General features: G+C 44.8%; 1 protein-coding gene across 1 annotated transcript in view; it reads left to right on the top strand.

The window, feature by feature from the left end:
• The first annotated feature begins 3792 nt into the window (after positions 1-3792).
• The window catches only part of LOC143766832 (uncharacterized), a 55132-nt gene continuing 39027 nt past the window's right edge, over positions 3793-19897 (top strand). The window contains exons 1-6 of the mRNA XM_077254816.1: positions 3793-3854; positions 8952-9101; positions 9231-9410; positions 9494-9617; positions 9697-9794; positions 9993-10083. Coding sequence (XP_077110931.1) covers positions 9024-9101; positions 9231-9410; positions 9494-9617; positions 9697-9794; positions 9993-10083 — 571 coding nt within the window. The 5' untranslated portion in view covers positions 3793-3854; positions 8952-9023. The remainder of the gene's footprint in view (positions 3855-8951; positions 9102-9230; positions 9411-9493; positions 9618-9696; positions 9795-9992; positions 10084-19897) is intronic.

Raw genomic sequence — 19897 nt, 5'->3', positions numbered from 1 at the left:
GGCATATAACCTTATACGTATCGCCATGGTGACGGATGGAAGACCGCACACAATACACCTGAGGGGCAGATTGAACATTTGATGCTGCCATTCAGGGTAACCAATGCTCCGGCAGTCTGTGAAAATGTCATTAATTATATTTTTTCTCACTGATTGGTAGATTTCTGGTAATTTTCCTGGATGATATATTGAGTTCCTCACGTACTCTGGAGGAGCATGGTGAGCATGTCAGACAGGTTCTCCAGGTTCTACGTGACAACTATTTATTTGTTAACCTGGAGAAATGGCAATTTGTGGTACAGCAGGTCCAGTTCTCAGGACATTTGGCTTCTGCATTGGGCTTTCAGATGGACCCCGTTAAGGTCCAAGCAGTCCTTGATTGCTTCTAACCAAGTAACCTGAAAGTGTTAAGGTACCATCACACTAAGCAACGTCGCAGCGATATAGCCAGCGATGCGACTGAAACGAGATTGCTAGAGCGTCGCTGTTTAGGTCGCTGTAGAGACGTCAAACACACCAACGCCAGAGCGATGCAGGAGCGATCCAGTGACGTAGCGGCAACCAATTTATCGCTGTCGCTGGTTGCTCGCTCCATGTCAAACAGCCAGAGTGTATTGACTTGACACACCCAAAGGGGCGTTGTAGTGTAGCCAGATAGGCGTGTTTTAGTATAGGGAGACCCCCAGGATGTGACGCGTCGGCGTCCTGTAATATAAACCGCGACTCTGCAGCGATGCAGAACTTGTATATTTGCAAGCGTTATCGTCCCGTTGCACCTTTCAGCGTTCACAGTGACACGACGTCACTGACCCATATTAACGCCGAGCCATCATCAATAGATTTTGCTGTAAGTTCCCTCTCAGGTCGTCGCGGATGAGGGCGTCTCCTTTTTTAATAAAACACGCCTCTCTATCCTTTTATGTCAAACACGGCGATACACGGCGACCTAGCGACCAAATAAAGTTCAGACCTTCCAGCAGCGACCAGCAATTTCACAGCGGGATCCAGATCGCTGCTGCGTGTCAAACACAGCGATATCGCTACCTAGCACGCTGCAACGTCACAGATCGCTGGCTATATCGCTGCGACGTTGCTTAGTGTGACGGTACCTTTACAGAGATTTCTTGTAGTCGAGATACTGAGGAACAAACAAGCGAAAAATAGGGTCTTATCTGATAACAAGATCTAATGAGAATAGAGGAATATTACACTCACCTGATAGAGCGGCACCTCAGCAACATGTTCAATGCATAAATCAGCTGCTGCAGGACACGGGGCCAAAGACCGAGCAGAAGAGCTGATCCGGGTATAATGTGTCTGTACCTGCACTGCTCATGAAGACTATCAGATATGGAGAGTTCCTTAAAATCGTTTATTCAAATAGGTTTTCAAAGTCAACGCGCTTCACAGTCAAGCAGGACCTCTTCCTCAGGACAAAACCTGATAGCGGATGAACAGGTCAAGCTTGGAACATTTTATATGCTGTCTTTTGAAAAAAAAAAAAAAAAAGCCAAACAAAGCACGATATGTCAAAGTTCATGAGAAAGTCCATCAAACAAAGATAATGGGGAGATGGGGAAATCAGGGACCACCTTGATATATTCTTATAATTCACACATACACTCACTGGCCACTTTATTAGGTACACCTGTCCAACTTCTTGTTAACACTTAATTTCTAATCAGCCAATCACATGGCGGCAACTCAGTGCATTTAGGCATGTAGACATGGTCAAGACAATCTCCTGCAGTTCAAACCGAGCATCAGTATGGGGAAGAAAGGGGATTTGAGTGCCTTTGAACGTGGCATGGTTGTTGGTGCCAGAAGGGCTGGTCTGAGTATTTCAGAAACTGCTGATCTACTGGGATTTTCATGCACAACCATCTCTAGGGTTTACAGAGAATGGTCCGAAAAAGAAAAAAAATCCAGTGAGCGGCAGTTCTGTGGGCGGAAATGCCTTGTTGATGCCAGAGGTCAGAGGAGAATGGGCAGACTGGTTCGAGCTGATAGAAAGGCAACAGTGACTCAAATCGCCACCCGTTACAACCAAGGTAGGCCTAAGAGCATCTCTGAACGCACAGTGCGTCGAACTTTGAGGCAGATGGGCTACAGCAGCAGAAGACCACACCGGGTACCACTCCTTTCAGCTAAGAACAGGAAACTGAGGCTACAATTTGCACAAGCTCATCGAAATTGGACAGTAGAAGATTGGAAAAACGTTGCTTGGTCTGATGAGTCTCGATTTCTGCTGCGACATTCGGATGGTAGGGTCAGAATTTGGCGTAAACAACATGAAATCTTTGGGATGTGGTGGAACGGGAGATTCGCATCAGGGATGTGCAGCCGACAAATCTGCGGCAACTGTGTGATGCCATCATGTCAATATGGACCAAAATCTCTGAGGAATGCTTCCAGCACCTTGTTGAATCTATGCCACGAAGAATTGAGGCAGTTCTGAAGGCAAAAGGGGGTCCAACCCGTTACTAGCATGGTGTACCTAATAAAGTGGCCAGTGAGTGTATATATATATATACTTTTTATCTAGCAGGATATATCCAGACATGTCCAGCTTTGCTAAGTTATTCTGCTGACAAGGGAGAGGCTAATCAAGATGTACCTTTGGGTCCTTGCAAAACAACATATCTGTCGACAGTGCACTTCTTATGTAAAAATCCCCTGATGAATCAGGAATGATCTCATGTAATAAACAGCTGATTCGCGCACAACATAATGTATACACCTACTCAAAAGAGTATATAACTGATTGCAACCATTAAACTTTATGGCATCTGAAACAGATTACGTCTGTCTCTGTCCATCATTGCTCGAGCATCCTCATATCTGGCAACCATCCAATATTCCTGAGGGTCTGACTTGCAGACCACCCTAACATCTTGGCATCCCTGGATGGGCTGGCTGAAACTGAAGACCCTCCAATATCTGGAACTCGGCAGCAAACAGACCTGAAGGTCAGAGGGAAGCACAGACAATATTACCGGTGAAGGCAAGCACCTTAGCTTCTTACAATCTCTCTGTGTCTCCATTTGTCTCACAGTCTTCAGACCGGATTCTAGGTATGCTATAGTCAAGTCTTCTTACATGGCCAGCTCAAATTATTTGACAAAGAACTGAAGAATATGCTAAGTGATACTTAAAAGGCATATTGGTTTGGTCAATTTCATGTGCTGCTATCCCTGTTATATGTTCTGTTATATGTCTAGCACATGACTGAAGTGTGTGAGTCAACCTTGAGGAGACGTCCTCTTGGAGTGTGATAGAGATACGGTGTAAAAAGCCGATCAAATCGGGATAGGGCCTCTGCAGTTCCCTCCGGTGACTCCTTGGGGCACCCTGGGTCAGTCTGTCTGTGTCTATCTGTCCTGCCTTGTATGTACGCACAATCTGCCCCACCCAGCTGGTGCTAGTAGATCGGGAGAGAATTTTGATCACATTAATCTGCCTGCTGCCAGTTAGCTTTGTTCTCTGGTTAATATATAGGGTTTCTGTGTATGCCATATTACATCTAAAGGAGGTGCCATTGTCAGACTAGGAGGCCTGAGTGGGATTAGTGAAGTGACGCTGCGGCGGTCACAAGGGAGGAATCCCCCACATGGAGGGTGACGAGGACTGCGCAGACTCCACCTGCAGAGCCGCACACCGGATTCAAGGAGGAGATGACGTCACGGGAACGGGCGGGGTCTCGCTCACCCTGTGCTTGATGCCCAATCGCAGCATAGATCTCGTTCCCTGAGGCCCCTGATCATGTGACCCCTGACTCCTCCCCCTGTGACCTCATCACAGGTCCTGTGCGCACAGAGCAGCCATATCTGTGGAGTGCGGCTCTGCAGGTGGAGGTATGTGGAGATTCCCCAGTACTGAGCGCAGCCGGGGACATTAACCCCTTCTGCACGGAGGAGACTCTTTTGGGGTTGTTGTTGCCCCTTTATAAGAACCATAACGTTGTTGTTCTGTTTCCTGTAATAGATACATACGAGCCAACTATGGAGGACAGGAAGTGAGGGAGCGGAGTGTTCTCCTAGTACAGGGCCCCTTTCTTGGCCCCACACAGTGTAATGCCCCCATTATGCCCTGTAAGCAGGTTCTGCCCCACACCCAGCTGCCTCGGGCACTTTACCAGGAGCTGGTACCTCAGATTCTTCCCCGCACCCCTTTCCTTTGTTGGCGCCAAATCTGTTCTGCCTTTGGGGCTCCGGCCTTTATAATATCAGTAACTGCGCCATCAAGGCCTCCTGACCAGGTGCACCCTCTAGACTCTTCCCTCCGGAAACCCTCCCTCTCCCCATTGGTGTCACATGGTCCCGTCTGGACGGCAGATAGCAGTCTGTACAAATGCAGCACAGCCCTGAGGAGGCTTTTTTATGACTCTCCTTCTTACACCCCTTATGTAATATATATGATGGCGCTCACACAGTATAATGTTCCCACAGTACTGGCATCTCTCGTAAAAAAGGTATTTTCACACTACCGCCATTCCCCCCCACATAGTATAATGTTCTCATAGTACCGCCATACCCCCACACAGTATAATGTTCCTACAGTACCTCCATCCCACCACACACAGTATAATGTTCCTACAGTACTTCCATCTCACCACACACGGTATAATCTTCTCATAGTACCGCCATACCCCCACACACAGTATAATGTTCTCATAGTACCCACACAGGGTCTAATGTTCTCATAGTACTGCCATACCCCCACACACAGTATAATGTTCTCACAGTACTGCCATACCCCCACACACAGTATTATCTTCCCATAGTACCACCATACCCCCGCACACAGTATAATCTTCCCATAGTACCGCTAAACCCCCCACACACAGTATAATCTTCCCAGAGTACCGCCAAACCCCCACACACAGTATAATCTTCCCATAGTACCGCCATACCCCCACACACAGTATAATGTTCTCATAGTACCATCCTCCCACCACACACAGTATAATCTTCTCATAGTACCGCCATACCACCACACACAGTATAATCTTCTCATAGTACCACCATACCACCACTCACAGTATAATGTTCTCACAGAACCGCTATACCCCCACACACAGTATAATGTTCCTACAGTACTGCCATCCCACTACACACAGGATAATCTTCTCATAGTACCACGATACCCCCACACAATTATAATGTTCCTACAGTACCACCATACCCCCCACACAGTATAATGTTCCTACAGTACCGCCATACCCCCACACACAGTATAATGTTCTCATAGTACCGCCATACCCCCACACACAGTATAATGTTCCTACAGTACTGCCATACCCCCACACACAGTATAATGTTCTCATAGTACCGCCATACCCCCACACACAGTATAATGTTCTCATAGTACCGCCATACCCCCACACACAGTATAATGTTCCTATAGTACCGCCATACCCCCACACACAGTATAATGTTCCTACAGTACCTCCATCCCACCACACACAGTATAATATTCTCATAGTACCGCCATCCCACCACACACAGTATAATCTTCTCATAGTATCGCAATACCCCCACACACAGTATAATGTTCTCACAGTGCCGCCATACCCCCAAACACACAGTATAATGTTCCTACAGTACTTCTATCCCACCACACACAGTATAATGTTCTCACAATACCGCCAAACCCCACACACAGTATAAAGTTCTTACAGTTCCTCCATCCCACCACACACAGTATAATCTTCTCATACTACTACCATACCCCCACACACAGTATAATCTTCTCGCAATACTTCCATCCCACCACACACAGTATAATCTTCTACAGAAGAAAAAAAAGAGACAAAACCAGCTCACCTACTAGGCATTTGTTGTGGGGAAGCCCGGATGACGTGCAGTCTTCACGTGAGGCAATAGAACAAATAGAGGAGAAAATCCAGCTTCCAAAAATATCAAAATTTATTAAAGATAAAATCCAAAGTCCAAAAACATGGTTCACAGGAGAAGAAATAGCAGCAAGCTACATGTTTCGAACAATAAGTTCTTTTTCAAATGCTTTGAAAAAGAACTTATTGTTCGAAACATGTAGCTTGCTGCTATTTCTTCTCCTGTGAACCATGTTTTTGGACTTTGGATTTTATCTTTAATAAATTTTGATATTTTTGGAAGCTGGATTTTCTCCTCTATTAGTATAATCTTCTCATAGTACCGCCATACCCACCACACAGTGTAATGTTCTCATAGTACCGCCATACCCCCACACACAGTATAATGTTCTCATAGTACCGCCATACCCCCACACACAGTATAATGTTCTTACAATACCTCCATCCCACCACACACATTATAATCTTCTCATAGTACCGCTACACCCCATACACAGTATGATGTTCCTATAGTACCGCTATACTCCCACACACACAGTATAATGTTCCTACAGTACCTCCATCCCACCACACACAGTATAATCTTCTCATAGTACCACCATACCCCCACACACAGTATATTGATCTCACAGTACCTCCATCCCACCACACAGTATCATCTCATAGTACCGCCATACCCCCACACAGTATAATGTTCTCAGTACCGCCATACCCCCCGACACAGTATAATATTCTTACAGTACCTCCATCCCACCACGCACAGTATAATCTTCTCATAGTACCGCCATACCCCAACACACAATATAATGTTCTCACAGTACCTCCATCCCACCACACTCAGTATAATGTTCTCACAGTACCTCCATCCCACCACACACAGTATCATCTCATAGTACCGCCATACCCCAACACAGTATAATGTTCTCAGTACCGCCATACCCCCACACACAGTATAATATTCTTACAGTACCTCCATCCCACCACGCACAGTATAATCTTCTCATAGTACCGCCATACCCACCACGCAGTGTATTGTTCCCATAGTACCGCCATACCCCCACACACAGTATAATGTTCTCACAGTACTGCCATACCCACCACAGGGTAATGTTCTCATAGTACCTCCATCCCACCACACACATTATAATCTTCACATAGTACCGCCATACCCCTACACACAGTATAATCTTCTGTCACGGGGTCCTTCTCCGGTATCAAACAATCAACAGAGCTAGAAAATAGTGAGCAACTCCAAGACCTTAATTTAGGCAAAAATACGAAAAGTCCATATACGATCCACCACACAAAGGATTAAACAGTCCAGAAAACGAATGCAGTTCGGTAACAGGATAAAAGTCCTACAATCCAGCAGACAGAGGATAGCATAGTTCATATACTCTTCTTTCTCTCTGATATGCTGTATCCACATCATTCCACACAAGACTGATTTGTGTCACCTCCCTGATATTTACAAGTCCCTCTCCTCATTCACAGGTTAGGGGTGTGGGTCGCAGGGGCTCATTGTTTGAACAAGCTAGTTCAGTATGTCATTAGCATATTAGCAAACAACATTATTTACTGACCCTGTGGAGAGATAACAGTACAGGACTGTGGGGGCTGATATCAATTGGCAAATAACTCATCCTACAAGAGAACACCATGATAATAAGTAAAATATAAATATACACAAAATGATACCCACATAACATATCCCACCATCACACTTCTCACAGTACCGCCATACCCCCACAGAGAGTATAATGTTCCTACAGTACCTCAACCCCACCTCACACAGTGTAATATTCCTACAGTACCTGCATCCCACCTCACACAGTATAATCTTATCATAGTACCGCAATTCCCCCACACAATATAATGTTCATACAGTACCTGCATACCCCCACACACAGTATTATGCTCCTACAGTACCTCCATCCCACCACACACAGTATAATCTCATAGTACCGCTATACCCCCCCCACACAGTATAATGTTCTCACAGTACCACCATACCCCCACACACAGTATAAAGTTGCCCCAGTACCAGCATCCCACCACACACAGTATTTTGTTCCTACAATAGTGGCCTCCCACAGACACAGGATGTTTCCACAGGACTGGCATCCCCCTCACACACAGTATGATGTCCCCACAGTACTGCCATCCCCCCACTTTTTAATGTTCCCACAGTACTGCCCACTACACGCACAATATGGTACCATCCACTTCACTGACTACCACTGACCGTTAATTAATAAATACTCACTTAGCCTCATTCTTGGTGCAAATACAATTGAACCCAGGATCTATGAGATATTTGCCATACGATAGTGGGATAGGCAGGAGTGTATCATCCAAAATGGTAGCCCACTCGGTTGCTATGATGCCTATGAATGGACAGGGCTTGGTGGGGTGTGGTATTGGTCACCGTGTCCTTCCCATCATCATAATTTCAGCGATATCCACTAAAGGGCAATTGGGAAGAGAGATGCTAAGTGCCAGAATTGGCTGGTTATTAAGTATAGGGGGACCCTACATCACTTTTTTGGGTGCTCCCCCATTTTAATAGCCTGGGAAGCTCCACGGTTATTACCCCCTTCCTATGCTATAAGTAAACTTCTGTGTGAATCAGCGCTGAGATCTAACGTGCTAGAAGATTACAGTGCGGGGAAGACGGGAAACCTTCACATAGACGGCCGGTGGTGATGGATTCAGTGACCGACTCTGGCCACATATGTCTCTAGAGCCGTAGTAGAAGATGAAGATGTCGTCCTCATCATGAAGTAGTTATTTCTTATGTCGCGTGTAATGAATATCTCCTGCAGTATTGCTAATGCCGATTCCAGGGTCGGTAAATAAGACGAGAATTAGCGTTATGGAAGATGAGTCTATGAGAAACGTATTCAGCTGCCGACTCCGAGGAAGAAACTGCTTGTTGTCTGTGGCCTAAATATATAGGTTTTATTAGTAGATGTAAAGAAGGAAACTAAATACTGTAAAATAATAAATCTCCTCATATGTTTCCCTTATTATCTCCAGTAATTGTATTATTACACAGGATTCTTATGATGTTACATCGGCTCATCTTCTCATTCAGGTCTCTACAATATTGGATCCTCTCAGTGAAGATCTTCCACAAAACAAAATTTTCCTGATTTACCGATCAAAGATGGATATGGACAGAGACAAGATGGCGGAGAGGATATTACACCTCACCCTAGAGATCCTCTTCCGGCTTACTGGAGAGGTGAGAGATTCTGATGACGTCACATTACATCATTCTTATCTATGGGAATAACAGATGGACAGAACTGGAGAGGTGAGGACTCTGGAAATGTCTGTAGTGAGATTTATTAATGTGTCTCTCCATTACCAGGATTACACAGTGGTGAAGAAGACCTCTAGTGATCGCTGTCAGGACCCTATGTCTGAGGGATGGGGAAGACCCCTGAGCCCAATCACGGGGCCTCCACCTCACCCCCTGATCCATGAGGACATCAATGACCAGAAGATCCTAGAACTCATCTACAAGATGATTGAGCTGCTGACTGGAGAGGTGACAGTGCTGGGAATGCTGGGACATTATACAGTAACACTATGAAGGGATCGGGGGGATGACGGTATCATTGTATGTGTCAGGTTCCTATAAGGTGTCAGGATGTCGCTGTCTATTTCTCCATGGAGGAGTGGGAGTATTTAGAAGGACGCAGAGATCTGTACAAGAACGTCATGATGGAGGTTCCCCAGCCCCTCACATCTCCAGGTAATAGGACTAAATACACACGGCCTATAATTATCTGTATGTAAAGAATGAATTCACTCCCTGTATGTGTTTCCTCCAGATCTATCCAGTAAGAGGACAACACCAGAGAGATGTCCCCGTCCTCGTCTTCCACAGGACTGTAACCAAGAAGATCCCAATGCTCCTCAGGATCATCAGGTAGATGGAGAGAAGGTGTCAGGAGATCTCCCCTATGATGTGTAGACGCCGGTGAAGGTCTTGTGCTCAGTCTTGTTTTATCCACCAGTATTATATGTTTTATATTTGTGTAATGAGAACGGTGGAGATGGCAGGATTAGAGCTGATCATAGATGTGACTTCTCCATCTGTCGGTGACTTTTATAATATTTGTTTCAGGGTGAAGACCTGACCCATATTAATACTACAGAGACATATGTGAGGGATGATGAGTGGTGTAAAGAGGAGATTCCCACATATGACTACCCAGGTGAGTAGTAATCACTAAATGCAGAGAGGTCACAGATTCTTCTCAGTCACCGGCTGTGGCTGCTTTATGGGTGGTGTAGTCCGGCTGTATTACCATGATCACCATTTTGCCTCTAGACCACAACATTCTCCTTCTATACACTGACCTGAGAGACTTCCTGATCATCACTGCGCATGAGAGGAAGCCTCTCAGGTCTGGAGAACCGGATGTCGTCATGACTACATCGGGTCTCCATGGCAGCGATCGAGACCACGCGTCATGCCACAGGGTCTAGGATCCAAAGGCAGAGGGGCTGTCGGCCCATATAGTGAGGGATCAGCGACCTGTCATAAGCCAATACAGATGAATATGTAATCAGAGCCCCACATAAAGCCCCGCCCACAGCCCCGCCCCAGAGCACCACATAAAGTCCCACCCACAGCCCCGCCTCAGAGCACGAGAATCTCATTAACTTAAAACTACAAATACAGATTAAACAACAACCACAAGACGGATTTCATCACCATGTATCAGCGTAATCAGTATAACGGCACCGACCTGACAGTGTCTGTAGGTTACTGAGCATAATCCTGCTGACAGGTTCCCTATAAGACATCTCCGCTCTGCACTATTATACACAGTTCTCTTTAAATGTGTAATATTTCGTCTTGAAACTCATCTGACAGAAAATATTGGAGCTTCCGATAGTTTAGATTGTGAAGTCACCGAGCCCCGTGCTCTAATTACCCAGAGAGGTTTCACCACTAGCTCCTCATTTATTACTGATGGAGACTGTTCAGTTTGAGCATTTCAGTAGATGTTATTGTCTATAGTCAGTTTTTGATTACAGTAGTGTCCAGAATACTCTGATTTATCCTCTTCCCGCAGTCCAGTTCTGTGTTCTTAATCAGGCCCCATTTTTACAATCTGACGTGTGTCACTTTATGTGGGGATAACTTTGGAATTCTTCACAAAGGATAATAGAAAACAAATGGCTCTTACAAATTATTTTCCAACTTCTCACAATACCCTACATACGATTGTACACTACTCTCTGGGCACATGGCAGTGTTCAGAAGGGAAGGCGCGCCATTTAGCTGTTTGAATGCAGATCTAGCTGGAATAGTTTGCAGATACAATGTATTGGGAGCACTGTTTGTGGTCTACTGGCAGCTCAAAAGATCTCCACCATGAACATGCTTGGCACTATCTTCTCTGCTTTCCATATCCCAAGGATTGCCTTGCTCATCGCCCTTTAAACTAAACTAAACTACATGTTGAGAAGCCACAAAGATTCTGGGAGAATATCCTATGGACAGATGAGACAAAAATGGAACTTTTAGGCAAGGCACATCAGCTCTATGTTAACAGACGGAAAATTGAAGCATATCAAGAAAAGAGCACAGTCCCTACTGTGAAACATGGAGGAGGCTCTGTTATGTTCTGGAGCTGCTTTGCTGCATCTGGCACATGGTGTCTAGAATCTGTGCAGGGTACAATGAAATCTCAAGACTATCAAGGGATTCTAGAGAGAAATGTGCTGCCCAGTGTCAGAAAGCTTGGTCTCAGTCACAGGTCATGGGTCTTGCAACAGGATAATGACCCAAAACACACAGCTGAAAACACCCAAGAATGGCTAAGAGGAAAACATTGGACTATTCTGAACCATCTTTGGAAAGAGCTGAAGCATGCCGTCTGGAAAAGGCAACCTTCAAACAGTAGACAACTGGAGCAGTTTACTCTTGAGGAGCGGCCAAAATACCAGTCGAGAGGAGCAGAAGTCTCATTGACAGTTACAGGAATCGTTTGATTGCAGTGATTGCCTCAAAAGATTGTGCAGCAAAATATTAGCCCTTTCGTGCCAGAGCCTGTTTTTGCCTTCATGACCGGGCCAATTTTTTCAGTGTCACTTTGAGGTCATAACTCTAAAACTCTTTAACGAATCCTGGTGATTCTGAGATTGTTTTCTTGTGACATATTGTACTTTATGATAGTGATAAAATTTATCTGATAGAACTTGCGTTTATTTGTTAAAAAAATGGAAATATAGCGAAAATTTTGAAAATTTCAAAATTTTCATTTTTATGCCCTTAAATCAGTCATATCACACAAAATAGTTAATAAATAACATTTCCCTCATGTCTACTTTAAATCAGCACAATTTTGTGGGAAAAAAAATTTTGTTAGGAAGTTATAAGGGTTAAAAATTTACCAGCAATTTCTCATTTTTACAACAAATTTACAAAACCATTTTTTAGGGACCACCTCGCATTTGATGTGACTTTGAGGGGATCAATATAACAGAAAATACCCAAAAGTGACACCATTCTAAAAACTGCACCCCTCAAGGTCCTCAAAACCACATTCAAGAAGTTTATTAACCCTTCAGGTGCTTCACAGGAATGAATGGAATGTGGAAGGAAAAAATAAACATTTACTTTTCTTTCACAAAAATTTTCTTTTAGACCTAATTTTTTTCACTTTCTCAAGAGTAACGTGACACCATTTTGGAGAATAGACCCCTTAGGGAACTTATCTGGATGTGTATTGAGCACCTTAAACCCAGAGGTGTTTCACAGAAGCTTATAATGTAGAGCTGTGGAAAGAAGAAAAAAATAATTTTTCACAAATCTTTTTAGCTCCGTATTTTGCATTTTCATTAGGGTAACAGGAGAAATTGCTCCATACAATTTGTTGTGCAATTTCTCCTGAGCACGCCGATACCCCATATGTGGGGGAATACTACTGTTTGGGCGCATGGCAGAGCTCAGAATGGAAGGAGTGCCATATTGAGAGCAGATTTTGCTGGAATTTGTGGGTGACATGTCACATTGTCAGAGCCCATGAGGTGTCTAAACAGTGGAAACCCCCGTCAAGTGACCCCATTTTGGATACTAGACCCCCAAGGAACTTATCTATATGTGTGGTGGGCACTTTGAACCCTCAAGTGCTTCACAGAAGTTAATTACTTAGAGCCGTGAAAGTAAAAAATCATATTTTTTCCACAAAAAATATCTTTTCGCCCTCAATTTTTTTTCAAAAGGGTAACAGGAGAAATTGTACCCTCAAATTTTGTTGTTCAATTTCTTCTGAGTATGCTGACATCCCATATGTGGGGGTAAACCACTGTTATGGCGCATGGCAGAGCTCAGAAGGGAAGGAGCGCCATATTGGAGAGCAGATTTTGCTGGAATTGTTTGTGGGTGACATGTCACATTGTCAGAGCCCCTGAGGTGCCAGAACAGCATAAGCCCCCAAAAATGACTGCATTTTACAAAATACTTCCCTGAATGAATTCTTCTAGTGGTGCAGTGAGCATACTGACACCTCAGGTGTTCCATAGAAAATTTATACCATTGGGCAGTGAAGAAAAAATAATTACATTTTTACCACTTAAATGTTGTTTTAACCCCAGATTTTACATTGGAAAATAGTTAGATAGGTAAATGTTCACTACACCATTGATGAATTCCCAGAGGGGTGTCATTTCCAAAATGTGGTCACTTCAGGGGGGATTCTGCTGTTATGGCACTTTGGAGAGCCGCTAAGTAACAGAATCCCCCTGAAGTGACCACATTTTGGAAATGACACCCCTCTGGGAATTCATCTATGGATATGGTGACCATTTTCACTATACGGATGATTTCCAGAAACACATAGTGGAAGTTTTAGAGCAAAAATTGCAAAAAATGTCATTGTAGTGCCCAATATATTGTGCCCAGCTTGTGTCTCTGGAGACATCCCCCCACCTACCCCCGGAAATTGTTAAGTCCGCTCTACTCAAATGTCTGTCACTAATTAAACCAAATGCTTGAATGTCAAAACAGTCTAAAAACGTGGTTCTGTGTGGAAGATTATAAATCAGTCATGGAGTCCTAAGGCCGGGAATGATGGGCACTTTTCATGCTTGATTTTACAGCATCTTGCGATACTTCACCCCTCTCCTCCTGACCGGAGGGTCATACTTGCCATAACCACCCAAGGTAATCCTACCTAGTAGTGAGCACCAGAGGTGTCAAACTGCATTCCTCGAGGGCCGCAAACAGGTCATGTTTTCAGGATTTCCTTAGCATTCCACAAGGTGCTGGAATCATTCTGTGCAGGTGATTAAATTATCACCTGTGCAATACAAGGAAATCCTGAAAACATGACCTGTTTGCGGCCCTCGAGGAATGCAGTTTGACACCTCTGGTGAGCACTACTCACCACCACCGACCTCTGAAAAACAGCACGTGAATACAGAATATTTGATGGTTCCCTATCGCGGACTTGAGATTTCCATATATAACATACGACCACACGACTATTTGTGTATATACCTTTGTTCGGTTTTTCTCTGGTTTTCCTGTTTTTCTATTTTTTCCCTCCCCCCCCCCCTTTCAGTTTTTCCTATTTTTCATGTTAACAGGCACCTTAGTCTGTACCCCATGTCTGTAACATTTTGTGAACTGTGTTATGTCACGTTGTCTGTACCTCTGAATTACTGTTCTCTCGATTATTGTAGCAACTTAGGAAGGTTTCCTAGACCGAAGCTTTTTATTGGTACTACAATAAAAATACGGAGTTACTCACACTTAAGTTGAGTGCCAGGTTCTTTTTGTATCTGTGAACTCGTAATGACCTGGAGAATCAGAATAACAGGTCAGTTTTAGCATTTAGTGAACCTAGCAAAAAAGCCAAACAAAAAAGCAGTGTGGGATTGCAATTTTTTTGCAACTTCACCGCACTTGAAATTTGTTTCCCGTGTTCTAGTACATGATATGGTAAAACCAATGATGTCATTAAATGTACAACTTGTCCCGCAAAAAATAAGCCCTCACATGGCCAAATTGATGGAAAGATAAAAAAGTTATGACTCTGGGAGTGAGGGGAGCGAAAATCCGAGAAAAGCTGGAGTCATGAAGGGGTTAACAAAACAATATTCTATCTGTGTATCTGATTTCTGGATACATTAGAGGGATTAGGTCTCTGGTCACTGGATCCCTGAGATGTTCACTGAGGCTGCCGGAGTTCTCGTGTTGTGCAGCCGATATAGGAGAGATCACAGATACTGCAGGTAACCATGTACAGTGCCTTGTGAAAGTATTTGGCCCCCTGGAACTTTTCAACCTTTTCCCACATATGCTTCAAACATAAAGATACCAAATGTAAATTTTTGGTGAAGAATAGTGTTGAGCGATACCGTCCGATACTTGAAAGTATCGGTATCGGAAAGTATCGGCCGATACCGGCAAAGTATCGGATCCAATCCGATACCGATACCCGATACCAATACAAGTCAATGGGACTCAAGTATCGGACGGTATTCCTGATGGTTCTCAGGGTCTGAAGGAGAGGAAACTCTCCTTCAGGCCCTGGGAACCATATTAATGTGTAAAAGAAAGAATTAAAATAAAAAATATTGCTATACTCACCTCTCCGACGCAGCCTGAACCTCAGCGAGGGGACCGGCAGCGTTGTTTGCTTAAAATTCGCGCTTTTCTTTCCTTACGTGAAGTCCCGGCTTGTGATTGGTTGCGTCGCTGTCAACCAATCACAAGCCGGGAGGCTGGACACGCGCTCATTTTACAATGCGCGCGTGTCCAGCCTCCCGTGACGTCCCGGCTTGTGATTGGTTGCGTCGCTGTCAACCAATCACAAGCCGGGAGGCTGGACACGCGCTCATTTTAAAATGCGCGCGTGTCCAGCCTCCCGTGACGTCCCGGCTTGTGATTGGTTGCGTCGCTGTCAACCAATCACAAGCCGGGAAGCCATTTTAAAATGCGCGCGTGTCCAGCCTCCCGGCTTGTGATTGGTTGAACGCGACGCAACCAATCACAAGTCGGGACGTCACGGGAGGCTGGACACGCGCACATTTTAAAATGGCTTCCCGGCTTGTGATTGGTTGACAGCGACGCAACCAATCACAAGCCGGGACGTCACGGGAGGCTGGACACGCGCGCATTTTAAAATGAGCGCGTGTCCAGCCTCCCGGCTTGTGATTGGTTGACAGCGACGCAACCAATCACAAGCCGGGACGTCACGGGAGGCTGGACACGCGCACATTTTAAAATGAGCGCGTGTCCAGCCTCCCGTGACGTCACGGCTTGTGATTGGTTGCGTCGTCCATGTGACTGCGACGCAACCAATCACAAAGCCGGGACGTAATTTTAAAATCCTTAAGGACCTGAAATTACGTCACGGCTTGCTGTGATTGGTTGCGTCACCCATGTGACTGCGACGCAACCAATCACAAAGCCGGAGCGTAATTTTAAAATACTGAATGACCTGAAATTACGTCACGGCTTGCTGTGATTGGTTGCGTTAAGGCCACATGGGCGGCACGCAACCAATCACAAGCCGGGACTTCACATAAGGAAAGAAAAGCGCGAATTTTAAACAAAGAACGCTGCCGCTTCCCTCGGTGAGGACCAGGCTGCGTCGGAGAGGTGAGTATAGCAATATTTTTTATTTTAATTCTCTCTTTTACACATTTTTACATTAATGTTGTTTCGATACCGATACCCGATACCACAAAAGTATCGGATCTCGGTATCGGAATTCCGATACAGCAAATATCGGCCGATACCCGATACTTGCGGTATCGGAATGCTCAACACTAGTGAAGAATCAACAAGTGGAACACAATTGTGAAGTTGAAAGAAATGTATTGGTTATTTTAAATTTTTGTGTAAATACAAAAACTGAAAAGTGGGGCGTGCAATATTATTCAGCCCGTTTACTTTCAGTGCAGCAAACTCACTCCAGAAGTTCATTGTGGATCTCTGAATGATCCAATGTTGTCCTAAATGCCTAATGACGATACATATAATCCACCTGTGTGTAATCAAGTATAAATGCACCTGCTCTGTGATAGTCTCAGGGTTCTGTATGAAGCACAGGGAGCATCATGAAGACCAAGGAACACAACAGGCAGGTCCGTGATACTGTTGTGGCGAAGTTTAAAGCTGGATTTGGAAACAATGATTTCCAAAACTTTAAACATCCCAAGGAGCACTGTGCAAGTGATCATATTGAAATGGAAGGAGTATCATACCACTGCAGATCTAACAAGACCCGGCCGTCCCTCTAAACTTTCATCTCAAACAAGGAGAAAACTGATCAGAGATGCAGCCAAGAGGCCCATGATAACTCTGGATGAACTGCAGAGATCTACAGCTGAGGTGGGACAGTCTGTCCATAGGACAACAATTAGTCAAACACTGCACAAATCTTGCCTTTATGGAAGAGTGGCAAGAAGAAAGCCATTTCTCAAAGATATCCATAAAAAGTGTTATTTTAAAGTTTGCAACAAGCCACCTGTAATAATTATAGGGGATAACTCAGGAGACTCTTTGCGTGGAACAAGATAACTACAGGACACAGTTTTATAAGTGGTAAAGTCTATATTATCACACGGTGATTCAAACAGGTGCAGAGAGAAACTCAAGTCGGCAACACTTGGTGCAAATAATAAACGCAGCTTAGCAGTCTATAGGAAACTTCAGAGAAACAAGCAATCAAGCAGAAAGTCTATGAAGTACAGTTATACTTGAGGATACTTGACACGAATAAATCCTTGACTTAGTCCAGACACAGATAGATATGCTTATAAGGCAGTTCAAATCATATCTTAGCTCAACCAGGGAGGCCTGGTTAATAGTCTCAGGTTATTGCAGCAGCAGCTTACATGTCCAGCAAATGCAGATGAAGTAAACACGAGCAGCAGATGGAGGATTACTGGAGACTTCTGTATGGAGCAGGAACTCAGAGCAGAGTAGCAGGATCACCACACAGGTTCACAGGAGCAGGGGTATAGCCAGGGAGTAATCAGAGGTCAGGAGCTGGATGCAAGGCAGAATACTCTAGCACAGACTGAAGGCTGGGGTGGAGTTTTATAGCAGGAAGACAAGTGCACATGAGACCAAAGACGCCATGTTGGAAAAGGGCAGTGATGCACAAAAGGTAAAAAAATGTTCAGAGTCCTGACATTACTCCCTCCTTAGAAGCGGCCTCAGGAAGATCATGGACCTGGTTTCTCAGGGAATCGAGAAATCTTCTGTTGGGCATTGATGTTTTCCACAGGTTCCCAAGAGTCTTCCTCAGGGGGATATCCCTGCCATCTTATCACATATTGGAGCCGATTCCTGCGAATCCTGGAATCAATAATTTCCTCCACCACAAATTGTTCTTGCCCATCAATCACCACAGGCTGCGGAGGTGGCATAACACGTCCCTGGAAGGTATTAGGAGATACAGGCTTTAGTAAAGATACATGAAAAACTGGGTGTACCTTCATAGTCCTAGGCAGCTTCAGCCGGCAGGCCACAGAGCTCACAATACCGTTCATCTTGAAGCGGCCAATGAATTTCTGTCCAAGTTTTTGTGAAGGAACGTTTAACTTCAGATTCTTAGTTGCTAACCACACGGAATCTCCTACCTTGAACATGGGTACAGGTTTACGGAATCTGTCAGCCGATCTCTTATAACGTTCTTGAGCTGTGGTCAGGGATTCCTTCAGAACCTCCAGATTTTGTCTCATCGCAGTCAGCCTTTCCTCCACTGCTGGAACCGGAGAATTAATTGGAGACCTAGGTAAAATACACGGATTATAACCCAGATGAGCAAATAAAGGTGTAAATTTAGTGGAGGCGCTCTGAGAATTATTGTATGAAAATTCAGCTAACGGCAACAACTCCAACCAATCATCCTGGAGATGGCTGACATAGCATCTTGGATATTGTTCCAGCATCTGGTTGGTACGCTCAGTCTGACCATTTGTCTGGGGATGGTAAGCAGAAGAGAGACAGACATTAATATTGAGTGTAGAGCAAAACCCCTTCCAGAATCTTGAAGTGAACTGTACTCCACGGTCAGAGATGATCTCATCCGGCACCCCATGCAACCGAAAGACATTCTGTATAACCAAGTTCACTGTATCTCTAGCTGAGGGGAGGCCGGTGCACGGAACAAAATGAGCAACTTTAGTCAGGCGATCAACTACCACCATGATTGTATTCATGCCCCCCGATGTAGGCAGCTCCACAATAAAGTCCATTGATATAGACCCCCAAGGGCGGGACGGAACAGGAAATGGTTGTAGAAGACCTGTAGGTGCCACATGAGGAGTCTTGTAACGAGCACATACCTCACAAGAGAGAACATAGTCCTTGGTATCCTTCAGGCAAGTTGGCCACCAGAACAATCGGCTCAGGAACTCTTGTGTCTTCTGTACCCCCCTGTGACCAGCCAACTTGGAGTCATGTACCAACTTGAGGATCTGCAGACGAACGACCTCAGGGACATAGATACGTCGATTTCTGAACCACATGCCACCCTTAAAGACAAGATTAATATCCACAGGTGGGTTGGCCAGAAATACATCACCTTCATAGGCCTCCCTGCACTCCTTCCACAAGTCCTGATCGTGGATAACCGATGAAATTGGCATCAGATAGAATGGTCTTGGACGGGGCTCCAGGTACGGAATCCGCAGCATGGATTCGGGATAAAGCATCAGCCTTCCCATTATGAGAACCTGGACGGTACGAGATAACAAAGTTAAATTGATTTAAAAATAAGTTCCAACGAGCCTGCCGAGGAGAAAGCTATCTAGCGGATCTAAGGAACTCTAAATTGCGATGGTCAGTTAGCACTATAATCTGTTGTGCAGCTCCTTGCAGATGATGCCTCCATTCTTTGAAAGCCGCAATAATAGCCAGCAATTCCTTGTCTGCCACATCGTAATTCTTCTCTGCTGAGGTTAGTCTACGGGAAAAGAAAGCACAAGGATGTAGCAGACCCTTTTCTCCAGTTCTTTGGGAGAGAATAGCCCCCAAAGCATTATCAGAAGCGT

Source organism: Ranitomeya variabilis, chromosome 4 (assembly GCF_051348905.1).
Source record: "Ranitomeya variabilis isolate aRanVar5 chromosome 4, aRanVar5.hap1, whole genome shotgun sequence".
NCBI lineage: Eukaryota > Metazoa > Chordata > Amphibia > Anura > Dendrobatidae > Ranitomeya > Ranitomeya variabilis.
This window is presented reverse-complemented; position numbering and strand designations above follow the sequence as displayed.